The sequence below is a fragment of the Halichoeres trimaculatus genome, unplaced genomic scaffold (assembly GCF_033239565.1).
Source record: "Halichoeres trimaculatus isolate MK-OKI-2021-1 unplaced genomic scaffold, fHalTri1.1 fHalTri1_scaffold_11, whole genome shotgun sequence".
In the NCBI taxonomy this organism is placed as follows: domain Eukaryota; kingdom Metazoa; phylum Chordata; class Actinopteri; order Labriformes; family Labridae; genus Halichoeres; species Halichoeres trimaculatus.
The window spans coordinates 2665882-2678084 of NW_027437189.1; the positions used below are offsets into that span (position 1 = coordinate 2665882).

Consider the following 12203-nt stretch of genomic DNA (forward strand, 5'->3'; position numbering starts at 1 on the left):
TCTCTTTATTGATCATAGATTTTAAACACACAAACACACCAAACTCTTCACACACACAGCAGAAACACAAAGCTGGAGGATCACTCAGCGATCTGCAGGAACAAAAACAACAGGTAAAAAGACTTTTATTTTGTAGTAATTAACCACATTCACATCCAAATTTGAACAACTACCTGTTTACTGCAACTTTATTTTGTAGTGAGCACTTACCGTCAGATCTTAAAAGTAAGTCTTTTGAGATAGGCAAACTTTTATTTTGAAACAGCTAATTAGAAAACTATCATTTTGAAGTAACAGGTTACACATTTTTAATCTTCTTGTACTAAGTTTTATTTTGTAGCAGTTATCAAAACTTTGGCTTGAAAAAGTGTTACAAACCAGGTAGCAATACTTTTATTTTGTAGTATTAAACTGCCTTCACATCTGAGTTAAAACACTTTTATTTTGTAATGATCCCCAAGCTTCAGATCCCTAAAGTAACACCTTTAAAGTTAGAGAACTTTTAAATTTCTGCTTGAAAAACTTTTATTTTGTAGAAATAAACCACCTTCACTTTCAAAAGTAACATCTAGCGGGGAAAAAACGTTTATCTTGTTGGAATTTAACACCTTCCTGAGTAAATATATTTTTTGTAGTAATTAGCTACGGCAAGATCCTTTAATTTGTAGTAATAAACTGCCAACAGATCTACATAGTAACACCTAGAAGGTTTGAGGACTTTTATTTTGAAAAAATTGAGTACATTCATATGGAAATTTGAGCAACTGCCAGTTTGCATCAACTTTTTTTGTAGTAAGCAAAGTTGTAAAGTTGTTCAAACCTTAGAAGTTAACTACTTTAAGATAAGATAAGCAAACTTTTATTTTGAAATACCTGATAAGAAAACTTTTATTGTGAATTACCAGGTTACAAACTCTGAATTTTGTCGAACCAAATTTTATTTTGTAGTCTTTGAGACTTTTTCATCCAAAGGTTGCAAAACTTTTATTTTGGAAGGTGTAGTTATGTTCACTTATGATGAGTTTCACCTTTCAGGGAAAAAACAAAATGAAACGTTATTTTACAGTACTTAACTGCTTTCACATCTTGGTTTAAACACATTTATTTCGGAACAATTTAAAGCTTCAGATCCCAAAAGTGACCCATTTCAGGTCAGAGAGCTTTTATTTTGAAATACCTGCTTAGAAAATGTTTCATTTCGAATGATAACCTTCATTTTCAAAAGTAACATCTAACAGGTTAAAAACTTTTATTTTGTGGAATTTGACACCTTCCTGATAAAAAATCTTTTTTGAAAGATCCTTTTTTGTAGAAATAAACTGCCAACAGATCTATATAGGAACACCTACCAGGTTAGAGAGGAAAAGAGGACTTTTATTTTGTAATCATTAACTACATTCACAAGGAAATTTAAACAACTACCAGTTTGCAGCAACTTTTTTTCTGTAGTAAGAAGAGTTTTAATGTTATTCAGACATTAGAAGTATTAACTTTAATATAAGCAAGCTTTTATTTTGAAATACATGATTAGAAAATTCGTCATTTTGTCGGACTAAATATAATTTTGTTGTCTTTCAGACTTTTATTTTTAAAAGAGACAAACAAACCAGGTTGCAATGCTTTTATTTTGTAGGGTTTGGTGACCTCCACCTTTCAGGTAAATAAACTTTTATTTTGTAGTATTTCACTGCATTCACGTCTTTGTTAAAATACTTTAATTTTGTAATTATTTAAAGCTTCAGATCCCAAAAGTGACACCTTTTAGGTTAGAGAACTTTTATTTTGAAAAACCTGCTTAGAAAATGTTTAATTTTGAATAAACTACCTTCCCTTCCACAAAGAACAACTTAAGGGTTAAAAACTTTTATTTTGTAGGAATTTAACACCTTCCTGATTAAAAATATTTTTTTTGTAAGATTCTTTATTTTGAAGTAATGAACTGCTACCAGATCTAAATAGTAACACTTATCAGGTTAGAGGACTTTTATTTTGTAGTATCACCTACCACGGCGACCTTGCTGGCCTGTTCACGGGTTCGAATCCGTAGCTTGTTGACGGTTGTTTCTGCGATGTCGGCTCTTTCTTCGGCGTCGTCCAGCTCGTGTTGGACTTTCCTGAAGCGTGTTGTGCTGCAGCTCACCTGCTCCTCCTGGTGGACAAAGACAGAAACAGCACCGCTGGTTAAATGACTCACCTTTGGATCGTTAATCAAAGGAAACAGGTTTTAGAGGAGGTGATGAAGCCTCACAGCGTTCTCCGCCTGTCGCTTGTAGCTCTTGACTTTGGTCTGCAGCTTCTCGATGAGGTCCTGCATCCTCAGCAGAGTCTTCCTGTCCTCCTCGGTCTGCAGAAACCGGGACAGGAACGTCAGAGGACAGGAACGTAGGAGGACAGGAAACAGAGCGTCTGTGATACACCTGAGAGACCTGAGGGGATCAAACCTGGTACATCAGCTCTTTGCACCTCCTCTCGTAGCGTCGGACTCCTTTCTGATACTCCTCGCTCTTCTTCTGCTCCACCATCAGCTCCGTGTGCAGCTCCCTCACCTGCACACACACACACACACACACCTTTACCTGCTGTGCCACCCTGTGGTTGAATCGTGAAGCCGAAGCGTCAAACGTCACTCACTCTGCTCTCCAGTTTGCTGAGCTGCTTCTTTCCTCCCTTCAGCGCCATCTGCTCCGTCTCGTCCAGTTTGACCTGCAGCTCTGTCAGAGACATGCAGCTGTGAGGGACACGCTCAGCAGAGACAGGTAAGATCTTCATCTTCATCATCATCAGCCTGTGTTCTACCTTTAACTGTTGAGATCATGTTCTTCTTCATCCTCTCCAACATGTTGCTGCTGTCCTGCTCCTTCTTCAGCTCCTCGGCCATCAGAGCCGCCTGCTCAGACACACGAACCATCAGATCAGAAACACATATTTAAATTTACTGCCTTAATACAATCTGATCTGTCCCTTCAAAATAAAATACAGGAATTCTTATTACTATTATAAAATCCTTTAACTTTTTTCTCGTCACACTGCGACCTTGTTTTTTTATCATAACAATTTTCACAAAATCTTTTTCTTCTGGGAACTCTACTGGCCAACCCCGTAGTATTTTTTTTCCTTATCCTAAAACAGCTTTACTCTTTTGCATTTTTCTCTTAGTGAAATAACAACAATCTTTAAGCAATATGAATTGATCCTGTAACCAAATGACTTATTTGCTTCCTAATTGCTATTTTGTTAAATTACGACTTTGACTTTTCTTTCTTAGCATCACAATCTCTTTCCCAATCTTTAACTTCATGTATTTTTCTGTAACATTACAACATTTATCTTGTAACATTTGAACTTTTATTTTTGTAATTGATGAATTGAATCACATAAGAACATCTCAACTTTTGTCTCATAACATTTCAACATTTATCTCATAACATTTTGACTTTAATGTTGTAAGAATTAGACATTTAGCCAATAACATTTCGACTTTTTTCTGTAACATTTTGATTTTTTACTTGATAACACTTTGAATTAATCTAATAACATTAAGACCCATTACAACATTTCGGCTTTTGTCTCATGTCATTTGGTCTTCAATCTCAGGGTTTATATCTCATTAAATTAAACTTTAATCTCATATTACTCTGACTTTTATCTTGAAACATTTTCAATTTAATCTTATAACATTTCAGTTTTTATCTTGTAACATTTTGACTTTGTCTTGTAACAATTTCAGCGTGTACAGTTTTAGCTTGTCTCGTAACATTTTAACTTTAATCTTGTAAAATTTTGAAATTTATCCTATAATATTTGGACTTTTCTCTCATAATATTTTGATTTTTTAACTCATAACACTTTGAATTTAATCTAAAAACATTATGACCTATTACAATATTTTGGCTTTTGTCCCATGTCGTTTGGTCTTTGATCTCGGGGCTATAATCTCATAACATCAAATTTAATTGTTATATTATTTTGACTTTTATCTCAAAACGTTTTGAATCTAATCTTATAACATTTCAATGTTTATCTTGCAACATTTTGACTTTGTCTCATATCAATTTTGTCTTGTAGAGTTTTGACTTGTCTCGTAACATTTTGATTTTTATCTCATAATATTTTGAATTTAATCTTGAATTATTTTGACTTTTATCTAATAATATCATGACCCATTACCACATTTCGGCTATTGTCTCATGACTTTCTTTCTTCCATCTTAGGGCTATTTTCTAATACCATTAAACTTAAATCTTTTATTGTTTTGACTTTTATCTTGTGACAATTTGAATTAAATCTTATGACATTTCAATTTTTATCTCTTAACAATTTGAATTCAGCCTTGTACAGTTTTGACTTGTCTTGTAACATTTAAACTTTTATCTCATAATATTTTGGCTTGTGCCTCGTAATTTTTATCTCCTCACTTCAGGACTTCTATTTTGACTGCTATGACTTTATCTTGTGACTTTCGAACTTTAATCTTTAAACATTAGGATTATCTGGTTACACTTTTATCTTTTGATATCACAACTTTTATCTAGAAACACTATGTCTCCCTTTTTTATTATGTGATTTTTCTATTTGGCTGTATTTTTTCTGTCAAAGTCCCTGCTTTTGTCTTGGCCATTGAGGCAACGCTCAGGGAAAAAAATAATTCATATGGAATTCTGTTTTTGGCCTCTAGAGGGCAGAAGAATTTGAGTTTCTGAACTCTAACTCATTCAAACTGACTGTGTTGCCATGGAAACAGGGTTAGTGTTGGGTTGGGCAGAGAGGTCAGAGGTCAGGACTGACATCAGTGATGGCCTTCTTTGCTTTCTCCTCAGCGCTGCGACTCTCCAGTATCGCGTCGTCCATCTCTTCGCTCAGCACCGACACGTCGGCCTCCAGCTTCCTCTTCTGGTTCACCAGACCTGCGTTCTGAAACCAGGGAATCAGCCAATCAGAGCCAACTTTACTGTCATCAGGGGGAAGCCAGTTTATTGATCTGTGGGGTTACCTGTGAGGCGAGCAAGTTGGCTCGCTCGCACACCTCCACCAGCTCGTGTTCGGCCATCTTACGAACACGGTCGGTTTGTTCCAGAACGCCACGCAGCTCCTCTTCCTCAGCTGTCATCAGGGAGCAACGCCGCTCCAAGAGGACGATCTGTTCTCTCAGCTGATTGGTCAACTGGGCTTTATCCTCCAGCTCCACCTGCTGCTCTTTGACCTGTCAGACAGATGAGTTTAGGTTTCACTTGTTCCTCTTGTTATCTCAGGTGAGTCAGGGTGAGGAGGGCGTACCTGTGTCTGCAGGTGTCTGAGGATCCTCTGGTTCTCGGCGGCCTGTTGGTTGGCGTGTCCGAGCTGGATCTCCATCTCGTTCAGGTCGGACTCCATCTTCTTCCTCAGACGCACTGCCTCACTGCGGCTTCGCACCTCCGCCTCCAAGCTGGCCTGCATGGTCTCCAGAGAGCGTTGGTGGCTCCGCCTGGTGGACAGCACTGGTATTACTACTCCCACATATCTACCAAGTTAGTCTAAAGCTGCATCTTCTCCTCTTCCTCTCTCTGTTAAAACACTTCCCAGGTCAGTGAATACCTGAGGTTTTCAAGCTCTTCATCTTTCTCGGCGATCTTTCGCTCCACCTCGGTCCTCATCTGCTGCAGCTCCACCTGAAACCTCAAAGTCTTACTCTCCTCGTGCTCCAGGGTGCCCTGTAAGTCAGATCCTGGATGAGTCAATAGATCAGTAGAAATTCCAGAGATATCTACAGAAAGACTCGGTTACCTCAGCTTCCTCCAGAGCCGCTCTGATGTCGCTCTTCTCTACGTCCAGGATCTTCCTGGTTTTCTCCAGCTCATGGATCGTCTTCCCCCCGAGGCTGATCTGGTCCGTTAGGTCCAGGATCTCATCTGGAAGAGTTTGGTTAACAGATCTCAAGTCAACATCATCAGAAAACTCTTGAAAACCAGAGGCGGTCAGAGAGGTTACCTTGCAAGTTCTTGTTTTCCCGTTTGACAGTCTCCAGATGGTCCAGAGCCTCTTCGTAGCAGTTCTTCAGTTTAAAGAGCTCGGTGCTCAGACTGCGGGACTCTTTCTGCGACGACTCCAGGTCGGCCTGACTCTCCTCAAACTTCAGCTTCCAGTCGCTCAACACCTGCATCGACCCACACAAAGACAAACCTCCACCTGAGTTTGTTCCTCTGATGTCTAAAGGTCAAAGTTTCTGCTCCACGTCGGGGTTTTCCGACTGACCTTGTCAAAGTTGCGTTGCTTCTTATCCAGAGCCAGAGCGGCAGAGTTCGAGCGCTCCAGCTCAACAACCAGGTCTTCGATTTCCGTCTGCAGACCCTGTTTGCTTTTCTCCAGAGACGAACATTTGGCCTGAGACGTCTCCTTCGCTTCCTCAGCCATCTGAAGTTTGACCACTAACTTCTTCCTGTAGAGCCACGACAGAAAAACGACAAACCGATGAAGTGTTGGAAAAACAGTTTATGGAGAGTCCAAAGAACGGTTTCAGCCATGAAACCTTCGATTGCCTTTGGTTTTAGACTCTGAGTCCTGGTATTTCAGACCATCTTACTTGGCGTCTTCCAGCTCCTCTATCCTCAGCACGGCGTCTGTCTCGTACTTGGCTCTCCACTGAACCACCTGGCTGTTAGCTTTGGACAGCGCCCTCTGCAGCTCGGCCTTCGCCTCCTGCTCCTCCTCCAGCTGCTCCTTCAGCAGACTGCAGTCGTGACGGGACGAGTGCACGGCGTGAGCCAGCGACACTCGAGCCTGAAACACACAGGAAAGTATTCACCTCCATCATGTTTCCTGAAACACGCCTCCATCAGAGGAGATGTTTGATCAGCTGATTAAGCTTCAGTCTTACTTTGCTCTCCTCCTCCAGACGCTTCTTCAGATCCTCAAAGTTCTGGGAGATTCCCGCCTTGGAGCGCTGAAGCTGACCAATCATAGCATCCCGTTCCTCCAAGCGGCGGCTGTACTCAGCTGGAACAACAACACAAAATATTTTGAGGAGTCTGTCTTCTGGTGCCCGTGTAGCTTAAAGAAATCTCTCTTTTTCTGGTGTTAGTTAGTCTTATCTCCTCCTTCAGTCTCTGCTCTGGCTCCTGTCTCTTTAAGAAATGATGTCAGAGTCCTTGTTCTTGTCCTTAAAGCTCTACACAGCCTTTATGCTGCAGCTCCATCAATGAGGTTCTAGAATGTTCAACAAACAATGACAGAGAGCTCTCTGCCATTATGATGTCACAACATTCCGGAACTCTCTGAGCTCTCTGATACCCCTTTTCTACTGGACTGGTACTAGTGCTCGTTCCATGCCAGTGTCTGACTTAGCACTGACTCTTTTTGTTTCCTGATGCAAAACCAAACCGGTTCTCAGGAAGAATGTGATGCAACTAACTAAACACTAGTACCAGCAGCGAACGTGCACTGGTGGAGGGGGTATTTGGGTTTTTAAAGAAACCTTTTCTGTCCCTCTGGTGCGGCCCGTAGTATCTTAACATGATTTACAGCTCATGAAAACCTCTATCATTCTCACTCTGCTGTTTTAGTAAACCCTTATTTCAGCCTCTGTCTGAAGCACTTTGTTTTAGCTTCTGCCTCTTTAAGGCTCCTTGCTCTACAAACTCCCTCATTTTGATTGGCCAGCCATCTGGAGCTCTGTCAGGGGAGGAGCCATAGGTAGACCTTGGTGTCTAAGGCCCCATCCCTCCAAGTAGACCCTTATGTGATGCTGTCATCACATCAGTAAGTCTTGTGAAGATCTGGTGAAGATCTCTGGAGACTTCTGAGCAGTTTTTCTTGATCCTAAGCCTTTCTGTGCTGACCTCATGTGTTCAGGTATTTGTCGTACCTGTCTCTGTGACGGCTCGAGCTTTCTGAGCAGAAACTTCCGTCAGCTGTCTCTGCAGCTCGTCGGCTTTACTCCTGCTTTCGTTCAGCTGGTCCTCAAAGACCCTGCACATCTTCTCCACGGCTACCTGTCGATCCATAAAGACAGATCACCTTGTATCATCTGTACATGTATTGTTTAGAAAAGCAGCCTGTGTAGTGAAAATGATCTCCAGAGTTCCTACCTTGGTCCTGGACATCTGCTCCATGTTGGAGGCCAGGTCTTCGGCCTCCAGCCTGAACTCGGCCTTCTCCTTCTCCAGCTTCTGTTTGGTTCTCTGCAGAGCGTCGATCTGCTCAGTGAGCTCCGCCACCGTGTCCGAGTGCTTCTTCCTGAGAGTGGCGGCTGTCGCCTCGTGGTGAAGCCCCGCCTCCTCCAGCTCCCGGCGAAGCTTCAGGAAGTCTGCCTCCCTCTTCCTGTTCAACACAGAGTCAGAAACAGTTGATTAAATGATTCAAACCGTTCTCCCATAATTGGTGTCTGATAATCTGTGTCGTCGATGATGACCTGTTGAGGGCGATCTGAGCAGCAGAAGCTCCTCCCGCCTCCTCCAGTTTCTCCCCGAGGTCCTCCAGCTCTCTGGCGATGTCGTTCCTCTGGCGTTCAGCTTTGGTTCTCCATGCCCGCTCTGCCTCCAGCGCCTCCTCCAGCTCCTCGATCCTAGTCTGAGGGAGCAATCAGAACAACATCATCCAGCAACAGTTAAGGCTTCAGATGTTAAAGAACTTTAACCCAGAGATCAGTCAAACCTGGAGCTCCTTCATCTTCTTCTGAAGCTGAGTGCTCAGGCTCTGCTCGTCCTCCAGTTTGGACTGGGCCTGACCCAGCTCAAAGTCCTTCCTTTAGAGTCAGAGAAGATATGTTACTCATGCTAGTGTCAGAGAAAGTGAACTCAAACTCTGTTTTTCTCTTTTTACTTCTTCAGTCTCTCCTCCAGCCCTTCCTTCTGGTTTTCCAGGTCCTTCACTGAGTCCATGGACAGCTTCAGATCCCCCTCCAGCTTACGTTTGGTCCGCTCCATCTCTGCACGCACCTTCTTCTCCTGCTCCAAGGTACTCTCTACCTGTAGGGGGCAAACGGCCCAGAGTCAGAACCCAGAGACCTGGGGCACGATCACACTGGCCATCCGTGCCGTGCCCAAGCACTCCTCAACCCTTGTCTATGTTTGGCAAGTGAGACCACAAGTCTACCGCACAGGTACGGTACACCTTCTTGCTTTGGTACGGGCCATGCGTGTGCCTTATGTCTGGATCATATTTGAATAGTCTAATGGGAGGGCAATCATTGCTGAAGTACAGTGCCCTTAAATCTGAGTGCCTTGACTTCACAGTTAAGCAAAAGTCAAGAGGCCTGTTGGTTTTTTGTGATTCCTGGATTATTCACAGGAAGTTATTGGGGGTTCTGTCATGTGTTGCCCTTTTCTGACTCTTTATGTGTATTTTTAGTGTTTCTGTATTGTGGATTGGTTTAGATTCACCTCCTGTTCTTGTGTTCACCTTCTCTTTGATTGCACTCACTAGTTTCACCTGTGTCTTGACTCACACCTATTGATTTACAGTTGGTCCCTGTTGTTCTCCAGTGTTTCCCCTGTGTCAGTGTTTTGGGACTTTGGAGGTTTGGTTGATAAATGTTATTATTAAATCTGCACCTGGGTTATCCTGATCGTTTTAGAGGTCTTCAGGGAATTGGGGGTTTTACGTGAACATGCCCAAGGTCTTTGGGTGATCACAGTGAAAGTCTGAAGTTTTTTGATCCTTGTTGGGAAGAAGATACCATGAGTCCTGGAAACGGTTCTGGACCTTGGCTGTAAGATCTCTGATAGACGTTGCCATTGTTCAGATCCCGTCCATTCATCCATTCGTTTTTGGAGAATCTAGTACCTTTGATAGCAGTAGATGTGAATTTTGGTGTCTTTTTGTTTTTTGTTTCTCAAGTAATTGGTGCTACCCAGTGGCCTTTCAGTCTCTATCCAGGATGTAACCTGCCAAAGTACAAATCTTGATCCTGTTGGATACCTGATGATATCTAATGATTCAGATGATTCTTTACAAGCAGATATCTGCAGATCAGATTCACTAACTCAAAGAGGTGTGCCACAGGGGTTAACTTTAGGACCACTTGTTTTCAAATTTTCATCACTGATCTCACACTCATTTCCTCTGATTGTTTCACGCAGCTATACGCTGATGATACTACAGTACAAACCTCTGTGGGAGTTGTCTGTATCTTTAAGAAGCCCCTTTCCACATACTCAGAAGTGCTCAGACACACAGACATGTTAGTAGACCAGCAGAGGAATCAGCTCTCAAGGTCTTACGTTGTCCACTTGCTGCTCCAGACGAGTCTTTGCTTTGGCCAGCATGTTGACTTTGTCCACCTGAGCCTGCAGGTCGTTCAGCACCTGCTGATGACCTTCCAACAGAGCTGCTTTCTCTCTGGTTAGAGAGGCGATGGTTTCATCCAGAGTGCACATCTCCTGGGACAAGTTCTTCACCTGGACGGAGGGAAATGTACAACTTCATGAGATGAATGCTCCGAACATCAACAAAACAATCTAAAACCAAGAGGCCAAAGAGTTGTCTGCTAAACATGGATGTAAAACATGGCAGATTCTCAAACTTCTACATGTTCATGTGTTGAAGAAATTCCTGGATGTATCTGTAAACTCATCGAAACACCCTGTTCTAAAAATGGCTCCAGATCTACACCACACTTGCTGAAATGATGAGGCCATCACACAAAGATCTCTCAACTGGTTTATGGCACAATGGAAGGTAGGGGCCTTAAACACCAAGGTCTATCCAACGCTCCATCTTTGACAGGCCTCCAGGGAGCTGGCCAATTAGAGGGAAGGGGGTTTGTGCAGTCTATAAGAGATTTCAACTTATCAAAGTGTTTTAGGCCGAGGCTGGAATAAGGGTTTTCTAAAACTAGGAGTGACAGCAAGATCTGAAAGTGACCTATGGAGTGCCATTGATCACTCAGTGACTTGTGCCAAATGCACGAGTGGCAATCCCTCAGTGACTCTTGGCAATCACTTATTGACTCGTGTCAGTCACTCAGAAATTCATTGCCACTTGCTCAGTGACTCATGGCTATTCCTCAGTGACCTATGCCAATCCCTCAGCATGTTATGCAAATCACTCAGCAACTCATGGCACTTGATCAGTGACTCTTGCCAATTGCTCAGTACCATGAGTCACTGAGGGATTTGCACGAGTCGCTGAGGGATTGCAACAAGTCAATGGGAATGGCATGGGTTGCCGAGCAATTAGCACAAGTCGTTGAGAGACCAATGGCATACCATGAGCTGCTTTTAGATCCCAGCTCTCCTGGGAGTAGAGGCTGGTCTGGGGGCACCAGAGGGACAGAATAGAGACTAGAAAGAGCACAGTACCCCCTCTTTCAAGCTTGTTGGTTCACACACCTTGTTCTCCACTCCGTGTCTTTCCTTCTCAACTTTGGCCAAAGTCATCTCCAGATCGTCTACGTCCTTCTTCAGGGCGGCCACCTCGTCCTCCAGCTGGCGTTTCTTGGAGGTAAGGTTGGCGCTCACTTCCTCCTCGTCCTCCAGACGCTCCTGCAGCTCCTTCAGCTTGGACTCCAGAGAGATTTTTGACTGAATGAGCTGGTTGCAGCGATCCTCTGCGTCCGTCAGGTTGTCCTGCTCCTGGACGATACGAAGAGACAAACATTTTAGAGTTACTGAAGAGGGTCTTTAAAAAAACATGGATCAGACTTTAAAGTTTGGCTTACAGCGTGAAGCTGCAGAGTCAGATCATTCTTCTCCTGAACCAAAACCACCTGCCGCTCCTCGGCCTCCAGACGCTTCACCTCCGACCTGACGGAGAAGCAACACAGGTGAGATAAAGACCATATAAGGGTCTGGTCAAACAGAAGCTGCTCTCACTTTTCGAAGGCTTCTTTCAGCTTTTTGAACTCCTCATGAAGAGCAGCCAGCTCCTTCTCCACCTGGGCGCTCCTGAGCAGGGGGCGGAGCTTATAGAAGAGCATCATCCAGGGCCAGGTCCTCACGGAGAAGAAAGCTCTGAGGTTGAACTGGATCACCATTATCGCATCTCTACAAAGAAGAAGAGCCATGTTGATCAGTTTCACGTTGTTTTATGATGTGAACGTACAGTTGGATGGTTTATCTTTACCTCTGCAGCATCATCTTCTCCCGCTCCATCCTCATCAGCTTCCCTCGGGACATAGCCTGGACAATGGTGAGGATCTGAGACAGTCGGGCGTCCCTCATGTCCTCCAGTAAACCCAACAGCCCAGCTTTAAAAAACACCTGAGAAGGAAAAAGGACGAGATCTCAAAC

The 12203-nt window shown here is 43.2% G+C and overlaps 1 protein-coding gene across 1 annotated transcript in view; it reads right to left on the bottom strand.

Moving 5' to 3' along the window:
- Positions 1-12203, bottom strand: part of LOC141798960 (myosin-7B-like) — a 20953-nt gene continuing 8750 nt past the window's right edge. The window contains exons 21-45 of the mRNA XM_074680941.1: positions 12037-12173; positions 11787-11957; positions 11633-11717; positions 11304-11546; positions 10194-10370; positions 8794-8939; positions 8626-8716; positions 8384-8541; positions 8061-8292; positions 7838-7964; positions 6851-6969; positions 6557-6753; positions 6229-6412; positions 5965-6130; positions 5761-5885; positions 5572-5687; positions 5275-5461; positions 4991-5200; positions 4786-4911; positions 2797-2887; positions 2632-2711; positions 2442-2546; positions 2249-2344; positions 2006-2149; positions 1-92 (exon numbers count right to left, since the gene is read on the bottom strand). Of these exons, the coding sequence (XP_074537042.1) occupies positions 81-92; positions 2006-2149; positions 2249-2344; positions 2442-2546; positions 2632-2711; positions 2797-2887; positions 4786-4911; positions 4991-5200; positions 5275-5461; positions 5572-5687; positions 5761-5885; positions 5965-6130; positions 6229-6412; positions 6557-6753; positions 6851-6969; positions 7838-7964; positions 8061-8292; positions 8384-8541; positions 8626-8716; positions 8794-8939; positions 10194-10370; positions 11304-11546; positions 11633-11717; positions 11787-11957; positions 12037-12173 (3525 nt within the window). The 3' untranslated portion in view covers positions 1-80. The remainder of the gene's footprint in view (positions 93-2005; positions 2150-2248; positions 2345-2441; positions 2547-2631; positions 2712-2796; positions 2888-4785; positions 4912-4990; positions 5201-5274; positions 5462-5571; positions 5688-5760; positions 5886-5964; positions 6131-6228; positions 6413-6556; positions 6754-6850; positions 6970-7837; positions 7965-8060; positions 8293-8383; positions 8542-8625; positions 8717-8793; positions 8940-10193; positions 10371-11303; positions 11547-11632; positions 11718-11786; positions 11958-12036; positions 12174-12203) is intronic.